At 43.3% G+C, this 17145-nt stretch overlaps 3 protein-coding genes across 5 annotated transcripts in view; 2 read left to right on the top strand and 1 right to left on the bottom strand.

The window, feature by feature from the left end:
* The window catches only part of zdhhc8b (zDHHC palmitoyltransferase 8b), a 65620-nt gene extending 61798 nt beyond the window's left edge, over nucleotides 1–3822 (top strand). Inside the window, exons 9-11 of the mRNA XM_083979692.1 lie at nucleotides 374–480; nucleotides 1444–2513; nucleotides 3049–3822. Coding sequence (XP_083835818.1) covers nucleotides 374–480; nucleotides 1444–2513; nucleotides 3049–3181 — 1310 coding nt within the window. The 3' untranslated portion in view covers nucleotides 3182–3822. The remainder of the gene's footprint in view (nucleotides 1–373; nucleotides 481–1443; nucleotides 2514–3048) is intronic.
* Nucleotides 3823–6277: 2455 nt separating this feature from the next.
* On the bottom strand, nucleotides 6278–10785 carry ranbp1 (RAN binding protein 1). The gene is made up of 6 exons (XM_083979464.1): nucleotides 10652–10785; nucleotides 8995–9128; nucleotides 8674–8831; nucleotides 8168–8296; nucleotides 7910–7978; nucleotides 6278–7495 (listed from the first exon to the last, which is right to left on the bottom strand). Exons 1-6 carry the CDS (start codon nucleotides 10664–10666, stop codon nucleotides 7350–7352), a joined length of 651 nt encoding a protein of 216 aa, XP_083835590.1. The 5' UTR covers nucleotides 10667–10785; the 3' UTR covers nucleotides 6278–7349.
* On the top strand, nucleotides 9764–17139 carry trmt2a (tRNA methyltransferase 2 homolog A). 3 transcript variants are annotated; one of them, XM_083979455.1, is made up of 12 exons: nucleotides 9764–9806; nucleotides 12102–12722; nucleotides 12916–13024; nucleotides 13654–13835; nucleotides 13937–14051; nucleotides 14145–14260; nucleotides 14344–14455; nucleotides 15309–15431; nucleotides 15726–15801; nucleotides 16092–16208; nucleotides 16295–16391; nucleotides 16533–17139. In XM_083979455.1, the coding sequence occupies exons 1-12, from the start codon at nucleotides 9799–9801 to the stop codon at nucleotides 16708–16710; spliced, it is 1854 nt and encodes a 617-aa protein (XP_083835581.1). In that variant the 5' UTR covers nucleotides 9764–9798; the 3' UTR covers nucleotides 16711–17139. The 3 variants fall into 3 exon arrangements, with proteins under 3 accessions (XP_083835581.1, XP_083835582.1, XP_083835583.1); XM_083979456.1 differs by lacking the exon at nucleotides 9764–9806 and adding an exon at nucleotides 11559–11623; XM_083979457.1 differs by lacking the exon at nucleotides 9764–9806 and adding an exon at nucleotides 11603–11623 and having other exon boundaries at nucleotides 12105–12722.
* Nucleotides 17140–17145: the final 6 nt, after the last annotated feature.

The following is a 17145-nucleotide window of genomic DNA, read 5'->3' as shown; positions in this document are numbered from 1 at the left end:
TCCCTCTGAGACTCTCAAGCACCTCTGCACAAGAGCAACTACTTGTGTAGGAGTACCTTAAGGGTTTTGTGTTTTATTCAAGTGGTTTGTTAGCAATGGATAGCTGGCTGCAGCACTCACATGTGTTACATACCAATTACTGAACGGACTCTGACTGCCTGGCTTCTCAGCCACTCCAATCACTTTCATCCTGTAGGAATGATGATAGCGTGAGAATCAAGAACTCCCTCCAGCCTCTTTACTCGTGACAATAGAAGTCAGCTCAGAATTCTTTTTTCTCCCTGAATGGACTTTTAATCAGAGCTGGTGTAATAGTGTCATTTCAATTATCTCTGTGTTGTTAACTGTGGTTTTCTGTCTGTGTGTATTGTAGAGAGTTCCCTTTCTGGTAAGACCCACCCCTCCACTCCAGCCATGTACAAATTCAGGCCGTCCTTTGGCACCATGCCGAAAGTCCACTACCACACTGCTGGAGAGAAGGTAAGAGGATTTGTTTTACACTCATGAACAGTGGCAGTATCACTAGTGCTATGATACTATGTTTTCAAGCACCAACTTAAAGGAGAATTCCGGTCATTTTCTAAATAACGCTCTACAGCTCTAGATCCCCGAGTGCGACCATAGGAAAAGACCAGAGAAAGATACTGTATGTGCAGCCAGGACCTAGCTCTCCTCCTGCTAGCTGCGCAACATTACAGTTAAACAGCAAAGTAATGGGGGCAGAACTTTAAAACCGCGACTTTGGCCTCTGTTATGCTCAAAATATCACTACACATGCTTTGCAACATCCACCAGTGCCTTATAACCACACAACACTGTCAAGCTTGGGACTGTTTCCATATCAATGAAGACTGCTCCTCATCTCTATGCTCTGGTTTGAATAAACACACGACCATCAAATTCAAAATGTTCCTCCATCTCTTCAACATCGGATCCGGACATTTTCTCCTTCTTCCACTTTCTGCACCGATGCAGACTGGGCATGCGCTCGACAGTCGATTAGTAAGGTCTACCAAGGAAGCCAGCATGAACAGAGCTACATGACAAAAACACACACGTAGCACTGCTCTCTCATATTAACAGAGTTTATGCACAGTCAGTGTTGTGTAGTAAGGCACTGGTGGATGTTGCAAAGCATGTGTAGTGATATTTTGAGGATAACAGAGGCCAAAGTCACGGTTTTAAAGTTCTGCCCCCATTACTTTGCTGTTTAGCTGCAATGTTGCGCAGCTAGCAGGAGGAGAGCTAGGTCCTGGATGCACATATTTATCTCTGGTCTTTTCCTATCATAGCACTCGGGGACCTAGAGCTGTAGAGCGTTATTTAGAAAATGACCGGAATTCTCCTTTAATAGCCAGTTCTGCTACCAAAGTGGTTCAGCAGTAGCTGCATCAGAATTTCACTAAGATTTTTTGACGCGTCACTCTGCTGTTCGCTCCTCAGATCATCATGTCAGATGAGCGTAAGACATCAGCCATCTTGGAGGAGGGTGTTCGTGGTCATGACTATCGATCTGAACCGAATCTGGACCTGCCGGAGTACACCAACGCCCCCCTCCACCGAACTTTCCAGTCCTCTCCCCTTCAGCTGGACACTGACCCCATAACCTCCCGCTCCCTCAGCCTGAAGCAGGGTCAGCGCCGGCCGGAGAAAGGCCAGCTCCCGGCCCTGCAGCCACACACGGTCACATCCACCCCCTACAAGAGTGTCTTCTCACCCAACACGCTCTCCAACCGTAATGGCAGTCTGTCCTACGACAGTCTGCTCAACCCCAGCATCTCCCCGGCCACTGCCAGTGAGTGCGTGACCCATCGCGGTGTGGGTGTGCCCTCTATGGGGTTCCACTCCCCCTACCTGCCCACCAAAATGTGCCACATCCGGGAGCCTGAAATGCAGAGGCAGCAGGTCGTCCCTGCCTACAGCCCAGTGCTGCCACCCAGAGTGGGTAGGCAATCCCCTCACCTTAGGGACAGGGACCCATCTCCGGTGCGCTATGACAACCTCTCCCAGACCATCATGGCCTCCATCCAGGAGCGCAAGGAGATGGAGGAGAGGGAGAAGCGGCAGATGTTGCATGGGCGCTCCCAGACCCACATCTATGCCCAGGACTCTGGCATGTATGACGGGGGCTACGGTCTACCCCCCACTGCTTGCTATTCAGACGGGCCTCGCGGTCCTGGCTCCAGAGGCCCAACGCCCCCGGCCTACGGAGGCTCCCGGGACAACCTGATGGGGGTGGGGCTGGTGAGCTACGGCCAGCGAACCCCGGTGTTGCGCCACGCCGGCTCCACGCTGGGCCGCGCCCCAAGGACTTCGTCCACCTCCTTGCACACGGATCACAGTAGCAGCAACAGCAGCCAGACCAGGGCCTCGGGCATCGAGGGCGTCTACCGCTCCCCGGCCCACCAGCCCCACTCCCCCGCCATGCCCCGATCCCCCTCCTTCACTCATCAGAAACTCTCCTACATCAGTGCCCTTGAGAGGACAGAGTCGCCTCGTCTGGGGGGTCCAAGGTATGAATCCTAATGTTACCCCCTGTGGGACTGCATGCACAGGGAGCCAATGGGGACCGGTGGGCGTTGAATGTATTCCCACTGGAAACCAAGCTCCATCTGCTGGACACAGCCAGCGACTCATGGACACTAGTGTACTAGTCCTAACTGAGGCAACATGTAGCACTTGGATATTTATGTCTGTCTGTCCATTTATTCACAAGTTGTGTCTGGTGTGACCTCCTACATGTCTGTTCTGATTGTTTGCCTTTCTAGAAAAATACTATTTTTTTGTATTGTTTCACGAATGTCAGATGAATAAAGTTGTGTGACTCCTCATTTCTTTTTCTTTTGCATGTTTTTTCCACCCACTGCTCTAACACTTCCACGCCTTTGTCTTTACTAACAAGTCCAAGTAAACCTCCATACTTGCAAGTCTGTTTTTGCTACATAAAGTTGTCATGCTCCAGATACTTACTGTGCATGTTGTCATGGGTTGAATCTCTTTGGCTTTGTGTTGAATATAGTCTCTGTTTTCTCTCCTCTTTCCTTTCAGAGAGGCCATGAAAGTTAATGGGCAGATGGACTGCCACCCCAGCACCCAAGGTGTGACCCTCAGCCCCAGTCGCCACAGTAACGTTAAAAAGGTGACAGGCGTAGGAGGCACCACGTATGAGATATCGGTGTGAGCAGGGACACTGCATCCACCTGCATCGACAACAAAAACAGCCACCACACTACAAAGAGATCGTCTCCTCTGTTATTTTGTTGAAGTCTGGATAATGACCAGTTGGGGGCACACAGCACTCCTCGGTTATGGAGTTATTGTCCAATCAGAGGCTGTCTGCTCCTGTGTAGGTCTGTCTAGCCAAATGCCCGTGTGTGTTTATACCTGAGGGATTGGTTGTCAGTTGGTACCGCTGTAGTTTGTACTGTGTGTGTGAGGAGTGTCTTGTCTTAAACATCTTTGTGGCTCATCATCTTGGTTGTAAGAGTGGACCGTCCAGGAAGAAGATCATCAAATGTTATTTGCAGTGTTGTCTCTCAGATGTGGTCATGAAGCGTACGTTGTTCAAAGTGTCACACAAACTTTGCTCCAAGAAGCGCTGAAGGAAACAAACACACGATGGATGAATCAAACACCGGCGTCCTCCCTGTGGACGTCTGTGAGAAGAGATGAATGTCGTTTCACCTCAAGAAGTCAAGGTGCTTCACATTAACCCTACTGCTCTTGTTGTCTCCAAAAGATGTGGTGGAGTTGTACAGCTTTGAGAAGCGGTGGAGGACAGATTAGTTACGTTAACGCTAAGTGTAGGACACACGATCCAAGTGAGAGGAGAAGATAGGAGGAGTGATATCGAGGGGAATTTCATCCAATCATGTCTGGTGGTTGCATTCAGAATTCATTGAGAAAGGCTTTGCTTTTTAATTAAAGTAAACTGCAACAAACTGCAACTACATCTTTGTGAAAAAGAATTTTCTCAGGAATGAATGCAAGCGGCAGAGATGTTAGGTGATATGAGTTCATGAATTATGAATGTCTCCTTTTTTTGTCTCAGTCTAGTGCAGATATTTAGGGCTTGCATATAGCTTGGCCCCCCTTTATTCCCTTCATGGCGGTGCAGTACATCATTGTAGGCTTCTGTTTATTTAGTGAAGTTCAGTTAGGTGAGTTCAACGTGATCCAAGAGCTGGGCTGATTTACAGTATGAAAGATCAGAATACCTCATCCCAACGGTTCTCACATAGATCAGAGCGAGTCCAGCCTTGCACTACCAAAACAACTATTCTGTTCATGTTTTGTGCTTAAAAAAGTGTTTAGTATGTAAGTTATGTTTGTTATTATCATAGGATTGGAAGGGTGAAGAAAAACAAGCCATTGTCCCATGTGGTAAAATGAAGGTAGATGGTCACCCATTCGTTATTTTGTAGTTTGTTTTTTAATTGGTTTGTTTCCTTTTTATATACCCAACCTTTAAAAAACTATGTTTGATACATCTTTTTTATACAGATACTTAAGCCTGGAATGGATGTTTTGAGTGGAGTTTTTTGTTGATAAATTATATATACATATAAATAAATGAGAACATGAATAATGGGTAAAATAGTAAAAAAAAAAAAAAAAATAAGTAAATATAGCTTGTTCTACCTTGCAGTGTAAAAAAAACAATAATGACGAAATGTTAATTAACTGATGTGGTCTTGAGGAAGTGAAATAATAAAGCCACAACCTTGACCAGTGAACAGTCACATGGTCCACACTGAACTGCCAATAAGAAGTGTTGTACACGAGTCAAGACTGGGCTCAGTGGAAGCCTTGAGATTTCAGTGCCAAAAGTGGCAACATCCCCTTTATTTGTCACAGACAGCAAACAGGTGACATCGCTACAATGTGCAGCAGCTGTCTGGTACAGCTTCAGTATTACTCACCACTCAGTTACAATGGAACTTTTTTTTTTGTTTTGCGCTGTTAATAATATTACTTTTGACCATTAAAAAAATAAACTGATAATGTCTAAGTGGAGGCTTTTTATTAATATTTTGCAACAACTGATTATGTCAAAACATGCCACAGTTGACTTGGATGTGGAGAGGCAGATTTGGTCCAGCTACATTTACATTAATAATAAACCATTGTTGCCTTTTGACAGGAAAAAAAAAGCGGTTTCGTGCACAATGAAATGTGGCTGGTGAAACATTGTTGTACCTTAGGTGACAAAGGTTTTGTGATGAGCAACAAATGGCAAGTGACATAACTTAGACTGGGTTAGATGAAAAATTTTGACAACAGAAGTTGTGGAAGGACAGCCAATGTACAAAGTGAAACGTATTAATCTTAATTATGAAATTACATTACTTTTTACAGGTCTTTTCTTCCTGATTTCTGATATATTCATAGTTTTCTTTCTAGAGATCAATGTACAGGCTGGTGGCTGTGGTGGAGTCTTGCTTTCTGACAAGGTTGGATGTTACCAAAACTGGCTGTAGTTACAACCTTCTGACTAGTATGGTCTCCCTGTCAAGGTCTCACCCAGCTGCCTTACCATGAACACAGTGATGTGAACTGACAGGATACTCTATTCACGTCATGGATTTCTGAATTGTTAATAATTGCTTTTGGTCTAAGGCTGAGGTACACAGGGCTACTTTTACATGAGTCAGTCAAACAGCCAACAGGAGCATCTTAAATACCTGAGCAGACCGTTAGCTGCTGACTTGCCCCCAACATACCCCAGTCTGTGATCATTTTCAGACCCTGGTTTGACCACATATAAAAACACTGTCGATGTCATTCCTCTTTCAGATGACTGCCAATAGTCCAATGTTCTTGTTTTTGGGATGGACATCACTGCAGGTCAGGGACCATTCCTGACAGTGAGCAATGAAACTGGTCTATCAGCCACAAGGTGATTTTTGTTTTCTGAAACTCAACTAGAAAATGTATCAAAATATAGAATATACTATAAATGTACATGCGTTCCTATTTTTGTGAAGAGGAAATATTTCCCAGTGACCTGAAGAGTAAATAAAGTTTCCATCTCTTTGAGTGAATGAGGTTGGTTCTTGATGAAATGGTCAAATACTTGCACACTCACATAGCTGCTTGTCTTATCACAGCAACCACTTAATCTTCATCAATCAAGGATTGATATTTTGCATCCAACCAGTTTCACAATCTCGTTTGAGCAGTTTTGTTTAAATAAATAAGCAGCATTATTTATATGTGCACATTCAATCATTAGCTTTCCCAGGAAATAAGTGATTTTTCTATGACTGCAAACATGTGGTCTTTGACAGCTTTTATTCGAAGGTGGAGGAAACATTTCAAATCATTTGAGTGCAAATGAGAAGTAACATTTCATCCATATACATGTATTTACAGATGCACTGGCACTTAGATGGACTTTAGAGGCAAGGTTAAGAACTTAATTAGTGGAAAGAAAAGGAGAGGGAGGTGAGCACACAGATCAGATAGGGCACACTCTGTTACATATACTCTACATGCTTTAAAGTTTGGGAATGTTATGATCTAAAGAATACAAACTCGGTTTCCTGGTCAGAAACTTAAGTCAGAGCGTAGCTGCACCAAACTCTGATGAACCGTTCACTTTGGACTTCATGGTTTTCTGATATTTAAAACAAAAGGAAAAATAAGCTTAGCTAAGTGCATCTGATCTATCAGTCAGCTATCAGTGCACACCGATGTGCAGCATGCATCTGATTCCCCTTAATGTCTGGAGGGAATTCCTCTTCTAGTCAGTTTCTAGCAGAACTGATGGAAGAAGGAGCTGAGACCCAACTATTTCTACAAGGCATCCACTGAGAGGTCTTCATCTTATTTGCGGTTTCTGACAGTGGAAGCATAGACAGTGGACAGGTTGAGAAGGCCCACTGAGATGAATGATGGGATTTTATATTAATAATGCACCTCCATAATGCCTGGTCCCTGACCCTGTGCTGCTAACAAGCAGGCTACATTATCCTCTCCCCCTACAAACAAACTCTGCTTCAGATAACAAAACAACAGAAAAACCCAATGTGGGAATTATCACTATCACAAGCCTCTTCACAGTTTCTCAAATGTAACATTGAACTGTAGGTGACAAAGATGGAAAGTGTGGCATTACACGATGCAAAGAGGGTAAAGGATGAGAGGGGAAGGGCTTCTTTTTGTCATAAATTCTCTATCTTGTATTTTTCTCCTCAGTGGCATCAAGGACTTGTGATCTTGAGGCAAAACAGAATAAAAAAAAAAACTAATAATATGCAAGTGTCCAAATTCAGTTCGTTCAGAGTCTATTGTAGAAAAAGAGGAAAACTGATAATTTGAAGATCAGCAAAGCAAGTTCTTGGTTCTCAATTCTTCTCCTCAGCCTTCACCTCCTTTTTCTCATCTTCTTTCTTCTCACTTTTGTCCTCTTCCTTCTTTTCTTCTGATGCCTTGTCTTTTACGGAGAGCTCCTCCAGCTTCTCTGCTACCTTGTTTGCAGTATCAGTGTCGCCTAGGGCAAAACAATGAAATGAACAATAAAGTAAGATGAAGCTAGAAAGTCTGAACACAGTTCAAGTCAGTTAAATGTCTGCCTGGGATGCTTGTTTGTCACTAATGTAACGACTATTATACATCTTTGCTGCTGAGGTCAGACTAGAAAAAAATATTAACCTAAAAGGTCTGTTGTCATGTAGCAGAACATAATGACACCAGCCTTTTAGAAAGCCAGTTAAGTGTTACATTCTGCATGTTCATGTAGCAGACAGAAAAAGTTCTAGGCTGGAGGAGCAGCAAAGAACAGAGTGAGTCTGCATCATCAAAACTGTTAGGTAGTAGCAAGTGGATGGATTAAATTACACATTTTTGAAAGGCATATTTAAATTGATAATCAATAATAAAAAAAAAATCTTCAAATTTTACATACCTGTGCTCTCTAGACTTTTTCTGACCTCCTCCTTGCACTCATCAAACTTCCCCTTGAACTTCTGGGCATCTGTAAACAGAACAGAGTTGTTATATATTCCCATAATCCAGCTGCTGCACCGTTGAAGGAATGGAGGAAAACCAGTAAAAAAAGAAGTTGGTTTTGATTTAGAAAACCAAGAGTCTCACAGCCGAAACCAAAAACAGCATCTGGTCAGGCTTTCCAGTGTAATATTGGTTTAGATGTATAAATACTTACTTTCTGCGTTTAAAAAGCGTATTGCCAGGAGTTCAGGCTTGGGGCATTCATCAGCATAATCTGCTAGTGTGTTCCACACCCACGCCCTGTCACTGCCAGCGTTGGGCTTCAGCTCCATCATAGGCGTAACTAAAGTTTACAGGAGAGAATAATTACTATATAGCCATATAAACTGTGGGATAAGTGTCAGACACACATGATTCTAATTATGGCAAATGGTTATTTCTATAGTTTAAAAAAAAATCAATTTTAACTGTGTGTTCGGATATGTTTTGATCCCCATTGGAATCTGTTTAAGGAAATAAATACAGCAAACTAATTTACAGATCTAAGTCAACTGGTAACATCATCATAGTTTGAGTATTTGTAGTACGGATACACTTGTGCTTCAGGAAACATAAGGCTTTGCTATATAAAAGTAGACTACAATACATATCGGGATTTCTTTGTTTTGTTCCTTTATAGTACTAACAACTATCCTATCTATTATGGCAAACTTGACTCACTGTGATGATTGGCACAAATCTTCAAGGTCCGATCTCTCCTCATCAGGAGGCGGATTGTGCCTTTCTCTTTGTGTTTCAGCAGTTTGACGTCACCTGTTCCCCTCTCCTTCCACTCTGGGGGGTCGTTCTCAGAGGCAAAACGATATAGCTTAGCCCGCCTGAGAAAACCACAATACACTTAATGAATATGATGCTGTGCTATGTGAAGATACCAATGTACATGCTTACCAAATAGTCACATGCAGGCCATTTATGTGTTTATTAGGTAACATCTGTATGACAAAAATGAGCGAACAAATTAAAACCGTTTTAAAAAATTACATTTTGAAAAGTTCCTCCTCATCCTCTTCTAATGTTTTCACATCTTGCTCTGGAAGGGACACGATCGGTTCGAACTGGGGATCGTGATTTGATTCCTCTGTGCTATCTGCAGTGGCATCATGGTCCTCTTGGTCCTAAAAGGAAAAGTAGTAATTAAATTAACCCCCAACCAAACCCATTTGCATGTGTAGATTGTTCAGAGTGAGTTTAAAGTATCCAGGCACATGTTAGCTCAGACTCTTCAAACTGTCTGGCACAAACTAACTTCTGATGACTGACCAACGGGCCATGAATGCTTCAATAGAGGGATTTAAGAGCTCATTGGTTAAGTATAGCTTTTGTGAGGGGGAATTGGCAAAGCCTTTTGTACATCACTGTTGCTGAGCCAAGCATCTTTAATGCCATTTCGTGTAACACGTTCTCACGTTTGTGTATGTAAGAATAAAAAACATATAGCCAATATGGCCACGCCACATATAACAGTTATTCTTCACGCAAAAAGAACTGAAAACAAAGACGATTACTGTTTCAAGTGTGCAGCTTCGTGACCAGTGACAATGCGTGACGAGTACTATGTGAATAGTCATGTAGCATCGTTAAGTTAACACGTAATTGCGTGAGATTTTCTTTTCCGTCAAGGCGGCAAACTCCTGGTTTATTACGCTTATGATCTTATAGTGAGTTAGCGCTATCACTATGTAGCGCTCTTTGCGACTCAGCTAACGGGGGTAAGCTGCATTACTCATCCTGAAATTTAAACAACGCAATGGCCGCACAATTCGTCTAATTGGGCAGCTGGCTTGAATGAGCAGGTGGGCATTTACACATTCTGCTATTAACGGAGTTACATTTTACGTCAATGAAGTTAACAAATAGTTGTTCAACTTTGTTTTGCCTATACAACTCATTGTGAAGTTACCTAGCCTGATAACGAGGCCTCTGACCAGCAGGCTAGTCGGGAGCTAATGGCTGGGGCTTCTCGCACCGCGGCGTGTAGTTACTAGCTGACGGAGAAATGAAGAGGACTCGGGGTGACACAATCTCCAGGGCAACTGCAACTTAAGTCAACGTCGAACTTGTTACCGTTAACTGTCCGACAACATGGAGTTAACTGTCCAGCGCCCTGCTAGCTCACATTAGCCAACTAGTGTTAGCAACGGTTGTGCTGGCCAGACAAAGGCAGGAGACCTAACTTAGCTAACCTTATTGTCTTTGGCCAGCAGGTTGCACACGTATTGTTAAACTCCCCGTTAAATCGACTGACGGCCGCGATAATTCGGTGAACTTCTCAGCTCTGTGTCCGTTGTCTCTCGTTTACGAGCAGGATAAGAGGCTAATGCTAACATGCTGACTGGCTGCACACTCTTTAGGACTTCTATGCGAACCAACGCTAACTCCGAGGAAATGTCCCGGAGTGTAAAAATATCACTAGATATTTCTAGCTGCATGTCAAACACTTCTGGACCGTACAGTTCATCTCCCAGCCTTGCATAAACACTGATTAGCTTTTCTAGCATCACCAGGGACAACATCATTGTCGGCATTCTCCCTTGACAAACTTTGACGAATTATGACACGTTAAATACGACCATCGTCGCAAAATTCACATTTCAAAGCAGCCACAACATATTAGATGACCTAAAACGTGTGACCTCACCTTCGGGTCTGCCATATTAATGTAGATGTTTGTAGATTATGGAAGTAGTTTGATAGATTCAAATCCCAAACTGGCCGCCGTTTCCCTGCTTCAGCTACACTCACTTCCTGCTACAGCTTTCGCGCGCCGAATTTCCTACGCATGCCCGCGCCCACTGTGACGGAGTGCACCGCCTCTCCCCATCAGGATGGGACTTTTTCTCTATGAGCGTGGCTCTCTACACACCGAGCTTTCTCTTATATACTTTGTGATTGTCAATCAGAAAAGGTGACAGTTTGAACGGTGCCCACTTCACAATATTGTAGAATTGCACATAAGTGTAAGGGCATAATTAAATGTATGAAAACAAGAAGTCAAACTGAGACGAAGTAAGCGACACTAGGAGTGGAGGACACACACATGTGCAACAAATGCAACAAAGATCTGTATGTGTCATGCTTTTATTGAAATGAGCTACATGAGCCTCTATGGACCTCATCCCCATGCGCATTTCTCTATTCGCTTGTAATGAGTAAAATGCAGCATTTGAGCAAAGACTAAATTTAAGTAGGAAGGAATTCCACTAGATTTTATTTTTATTATGTGTATATTTCTGTGATGTTATGGGTTTTTCTGATTTCAACCTAATGCCATCACGAGCTGCAGTAGTGAGAGATCATTGTATTTGACTGAAAGCTATTGCAAATCATAACAATCAGTCATTTCAGGATGAATCAACAGCAACTCTCTAAATAGGCCTGTTGAAAATTACAAGTGTAATATTTTCTGCTTTCCATTTAGCCATCTAAATGTAGCTATGAAAACGTAGACACACAAAGCTCGAGCCCCGAAATGTGGACTACCCATAGACTGTTAAAAAAAATAGGGACTACCACTTTAACAAAGTTCAAAGTTCATCCTCCACATGGTCAAATCATCATGGCAGCGCCCTGTGCGTGAGCGATAAGCAGAACCGAAAGTGGAGCTGAAGAGGTAAGGCTCACTGGAAGTATGTGGACTCGTTTCGAAGTACTCTGTCGTTCAGAGTATAAATACATATAGATGTGTAGTAAAGTGTGTATTAGTGTGTATTGTTGGGCAGTGAACAGATGGTGACGGAGCGGAAAGAGCGCGACGTCAATGAATTATCCATCTCAGTTTTTAGTCGACATATGTACGGTGATGTAGCTGAGTGAGCTGTCTACGTGACAGACAGATACAGATCCACTCTGTTCAGCAGTTCATGCAGTTATATCACTGTTTTATCTGTAGTCGCTCCAGCAGCGGTTCTTCTAGTGCTTAAAACTGTGACGAGTTCTAAAGAGTTACAAAGTTTCATAAACCGTGACAAGTCGTTAAAAGGACACAAAAAGTATATTGATTGATTGATATACCGGTAAGTTTTTTTTTTTCATATATGGTGTGTGTGAATAAAAGATAAGTGCAGTAACTGGATTGTTTTCCCACCCAGCAGAGTGATGGCAGATGTCAGTGCCGGTGCCGTGGCTGAGACCCAGCCCTCAGAGGAGGAGAAACCCCCACAGGCCTCCAGCAACCAGGATGGAGCGTCTGATGTCAAAGCTGAGGGAGAGAGCCAGGCAGCCTCTGACCCCAGCAAGTACCGCTACATCAAAGAGGACCTGTTCACCTCTGAGATCTTCAAAGTGGAGATCAGGAATCTGCCCAAGTTTGTCGGCTTCAGCGACCTGAAGAAGTTCCTGGGCAAGCACGGCCTCAACCCGCACAAAATCAAGCTGTTCGGCAAACAGACGTTTGCTTTTGTCACCTTCAAGAATGAGGAGGAGCGCGACAAGGCCATGAAGATGGTGCACGGCATGCAGTGGAAGGGCCAGGTGCTGAGCGTCAAGCTGGCCAAGCCCAAAGTAGACCCCATCCTGAGGAAGAGGAGGCAGGAGGAAGGAGAGGGCGCAGGAGGGCAGCCTCCGGCCAAGCGGGCCGAGGGGAGCGAGGAAGAGGAGGCGCTCAGCGTGCAGATAGCCAACGTGGTGACTCCTCTGTGGAACGTGCCTTATGAGGAGCAGCTGAGGAGGAAGGAGCAGGAGGTGGTGGGGGTCCTGCAGAGGCTGGCCAAGTAGGTGGTGTCAATTATATGGAGTCACACCATATCAGCTGTAGGTGTTGTCTGATAGCAACACTAAATCTTGACTGATGCCATGTAGCGCCTGACATTTACTAACAATAGCTTCAACTTTGATCATCTTATTTTTTTTCTTATTTATTGAAATGATCCACATCATCATGGTAAATGCTTGTTTCCTTTTCAGAGAGATTGGAGGCACTAACAAAGCGATGCTGCCCTGGCTCTTCGCGCAGAAAGGGAAATACAACAAAATGTGTTGTCCCCTGGAAACTATTAAACCGTCTCCTACACTGGTACATATTTAGATCTCTTCTATAAGTGGGCTTTTATTTTACATGTGATCCACATAAGATGCTTTACCAAACCTTTTACTTAGAGGTCACATTGACCAGCCCTACTTTCATGGTCTTATTATCAAATTGTTTAGTTAACCACATGCCAGAACACAGTGATTTACAGTTATCATAACTGCTGCCAATTCCAGTTTCCATATTTTTTTTCTCCATAATTTATTTCAAACCAGACCAGAATACATTCACATACAACAGATGTACAATTAGAACAAAACAAACAACAGTACAACCAACAAGAGCAAAAACAACCAAACAATAAAATTTCAATACAGCAAGGGTTGCAAATAAGACAGTAACAATACATGGTTTTAAATCGGTTACTTAATTAACTAATAAATTCAGCTTTGATACTTGAATACCATTAGATCACATTTCCAGCGTGTTATAAAATGTTCATTCTTCTGAGGGTCCAATATTCAGAAGTTTCACTGTGTCACTATTCTATATTTAAAAAACAGTACCCAGTTTTATTAGGTGCTGTCAGTGCCTTACAATATTTCATAACATTTCTCAGATGTTGAAACAGATCAGTGTCTAATCTCCCCCTGATCCTGTCTCTATCATGGCAGACAGAGTATAGAAACAAGTGTGAGTTCCTCATCTCAGTGGGTGCGGACGGTGAGGACAAGACCATCGGCTTCCGCCTGGGGAAATACAAAGGAGGCTCCTGTGCTGTGGTGGGGCCGGCTGAGTCCTGTCACGTCTCAGCCCAGGCCAAGAGCGTGGTCAGCCAGTTTCAGAAATTCATCAGGTATTATTGCGTCATAGTTGTTTAATGTGTGCCAAGACCACCACGTTCTCACAGACATATTTCTTGTATTGTATCCGATCTCATTTTAATTTTGTAAACAGGACCACCCCATACTCGGTGTACAGTCCTGAGACATATGAAGGACACTGGAAGCAGCTGACCGTACGGACTACAAGGACCAAAGAAGCCATGGCTGTGGTGTTCTTCAATCCACAGGTGATGAAATGTTCTCATTTGAACTTTTTCACATGAATCACAGATTGTTAGATTTCACCCTTTGACATCTTTCGCTTGTTCAATGACTCTTAGAAACTTGAAGAGGAGGAACTGGATGCTCTGAAGAGCTCCATGAGGAAGCACTTCATAGAGGGAGAGGGGAAAGACAGTGGCGTAACGTCTCTGTACTTCGTCAGAGAGGGTCAAAGGTGAGAAAGAATGCATTGAATGACTGAGAGTCGACACAGTTATGCAAGTTTATTCATCTGAACCTGTGTTTTTGGGTGTGAAGGAAATCTCCCAACCCAGAGGACCTGCCCTGTGAACTGGTGGGTGGAGAGAACTGCATTCATGAAGAACTGCTGGGTCTAAAATTTCGGGTATCCCCTCATTCCTTCTTCCAGGTGAGAAGATTTTCACAATCACATGCTCTTTCTCCCCTTGCAAAATCATACTTTGTGTTTACATTCATATTTTATTTTAAAGGGATAGTTCAACATTTTGGCAAATTAGCCCATTGCCATAATCCCCATAGTCTTAGGAGTAGGTTTGTTACCTTTAATTGTCGGTGCAAGCTATTTTTTTAGAACGGCGGAGCAGAGCCGCGAGCTGCCCAGAGCTACGCTACGGATGCTCATGGGATTTCTTGGTTTCCCTCATCAAACTCATCGAATACGCAATCCAACAACTCTAAAACGCTCTGGTGGACGAGTTGTGACGTGCACATTCACACTATGAGATAATAACGGAACGTTACCAGACAGAGTTGTTATTGAGGCAAATGCAGAGACTGCTTGCCGAAAAACTGTCCCTGACAGAAACGCGCGTCAGCGGTTTTGCATGAATTTACCTCAAAAACAACTCTTGTCTCGTAACGTTGTGTTATTATCTCACAGCGTGGTGAATGTGCAGGTCACAACTTGTCCACCAGAGCGTTGTGGAGTTGTTGGATTGTGTATTTGTAGTAGTTTGATGAGGGAAACCAAGAAATCCCATTAGCCTCCGTAGTGTAGTTCTGAGCAGCTTGCGGCTCTGCTTCGCCGTTCTGAAAATAGCTTGCACCGACAATTAAAAACCTACTCCTAAAACTATAGGGATTATGGCAATGGGCCAATTTGCCAAAATGTCGAACTATCCCTTTAAAATGCACACATAAAAGATGGTTCCAGCTGTGTTTGTGTATGGCCGTTTAACAGCTATGTCAGGAAGAAAAAAAAACTATGTGCAACAGGTGCTCAAGTGTGTGTTACCTGGCAGGTGAATACTGGCGCTGCAGAGGTGCTGTACTCTGCTGTGGGGGAGTGGGCCCAGCTGGATCAGGACAGCACGCTGCTGGATGTGTGCTGCGGGACGGGAACCATTGGCATCTCTCTGGCTAAGGTAATCTTATGCTCATCTTCTCGCTGCATAAATTGCTTCTTTTGGACACTCTGGGTTAGAATAACTCCACACAAGTCAGCAGACACCCAGCACTGACGTACTGTATAGTGGCCTTTGTTATCCATCAGCAGACAAGGAAATTTGCTTGTCATCATCAGTATGTTGAAGAAAGATGAGCATGTGACAGGGGCAGAGTGAGATTGTGGGGAATTGTGACCACATTTCCTGCAACCTGTTTGGTTGGTGGATTTGCACAACTGCAAGTTTGTAATTGTAAGTGACTTTTGTCTCCAGAGGGTGAAGAAAGTGATTGGGATTGAGATGTGCCAGGAAGCAGTGGAGGATGCCAAAGTTAATGCAAAGCTGAATGGTAAGTCAGTAGATGACATCACACCTCTGCTAATGACTCTGAACTTTCATACTTTACTGTCAGAATAGTAACACAATTGTTTGTATTGTAATTGATGATTAGATGTGTTTGTTTTTTTACTGTTATCTTCCCTGAAAAAATGTGAAGATGTAGAGGGTTTAAGTGTTTGGGTACCATGTTTCTCTGAACTGAATCATCCTGTTGTAGTTTATTCTTTGTCCACTCTAGCCATGCTGTATATTTTCCTCCTGTTTGATTGCCTAGTCACTTCTCCCTTTTTGTATTTTAAGGTCTTAGTAACATTGAGTTTCACTGTGGAAAAGCCGAGGACGTCTTCCCCAACATTCTCGGCGCTCTTGTGTCACCCAACCTCACAGCCATTGTGGACCCGCCAAGGGCTGGCTTACGTGAGTGAACAGCCTCAACCTGAAAATGCATTTTAATTTGCTTTAGGATGTGTTGCATTACAAATACTTGTTTTAATTTGATACAGATTCTAAGGTGATACTTGCCATCCGGAGAGCAGAGCACCTGAAGAGGCTGGTTTATGTGGCCTGCAATGCAAAGGCAGCCATGACTAACTTCATTGAGTAAGTTCATATTTTAATTTGGCTGCTTTTTTGGCTGTCAGTGTTATTGGTACATCATGGGTACATGAAAATATGAAGCTGTGCTTTTAAGTGACCAGTTCTATAAAATAATAAATTTTACGTTGGCATTTTTTCTTTTAGTCTGTGCAGAGCACCATCCAACAGAGTTCATGGAGCCCCGTTCCGTCCTGTACGAGCCATGGCCGTGGATCTGTTCCCTCAGACCATGCACGTTGAGATGCTTCTGCTGCTTGAGAGAGTGGACTATAATTCCCAGCAACAGCAGAACAGTGGAAATAAGGAAGAGACAGGCTCTTAAGTCTTAAAAAAAACAGATCTTTTACAGCTAGCATGGGTTTCCATACTAGAACTGTATGCACGGACTCAGTACCACACGTTAATGCTAACATTCTTTCATCTGTCATTTCCTATTGAAAGGACCCGTTCATCCAGACAGTGAAGTCCTCTTATGTCATGGTGCAGAATTAATTTTTTTTGTAACGATTAGTTATTACAGTAAGCACTGTATTATATTTGTTTAACTGAGCTTTATGGACTGTATCTGCAATGCTTTTTAGTTTAGTTTGAATTTGTGTTGGCTATGTCTTCAGACCATACAGCTACTTAGATTTAAGTGGCAGTTTTCAGTATGCTATACTTGGTCCAACTGTTAGGCAGGATGACACTCAGAACTACGGAATAAATAGCTCCACCTTTTCCTCTTTTCTCATGTGACTGAATAAAACAAATCTCT

This window comes from Trachurus trachurus (genome assembly GCF_905171665.1).
Source record: "Trachurus trachurus genome assembly, chromosome: 9".
Lineage (NCBI taxonomy): Eukaryota > Metazoa > Chordata > Actinopteri > Carangiformes > Carangidae > Trachurus > Trachurus trachurus.
Note: the sequence above shows the minus strand (reverse complement) of the source record. Positions and strands in the feature narration are given on the sequence as shown.

Bases quoted from the DNA above. Each gene is read 5' to 3' on its own strand.
- ranbp1 (XM_083979464.1), bottom strand. The intron at 8,297-8,673 runs GTGAGTCAAGTT...TGTAAACTTTAG, and splicing joins GATTTGTGCCAATCATCACA to TTACGCCTATGATGGAGCTG. The intron at 7,496-7,909 runs GTATGTAAAATT...GTTTTGCCCTAG, and splicing joins AAAAAGTCTAGAGAGCACAG to GCGACACTGATACTGCAAAC.
- trmt2a (XM_083979455.1), top strand. The intron at 12,723-12,915 runs GTAGGTGGTGTC...TTTCCTTTTCAG, and splicing joins GTCCTGCAGAGGCTGGCCAA to AGAGATTGGAGGCACTAACA. The intron at 16,209-16,294 runs GTGAGTGAACAG...AATTTGATACAG, and splicing joins CCCGCCAAGGGCTGGCTTAC to ATTCTAAGGTGATACTTGCC.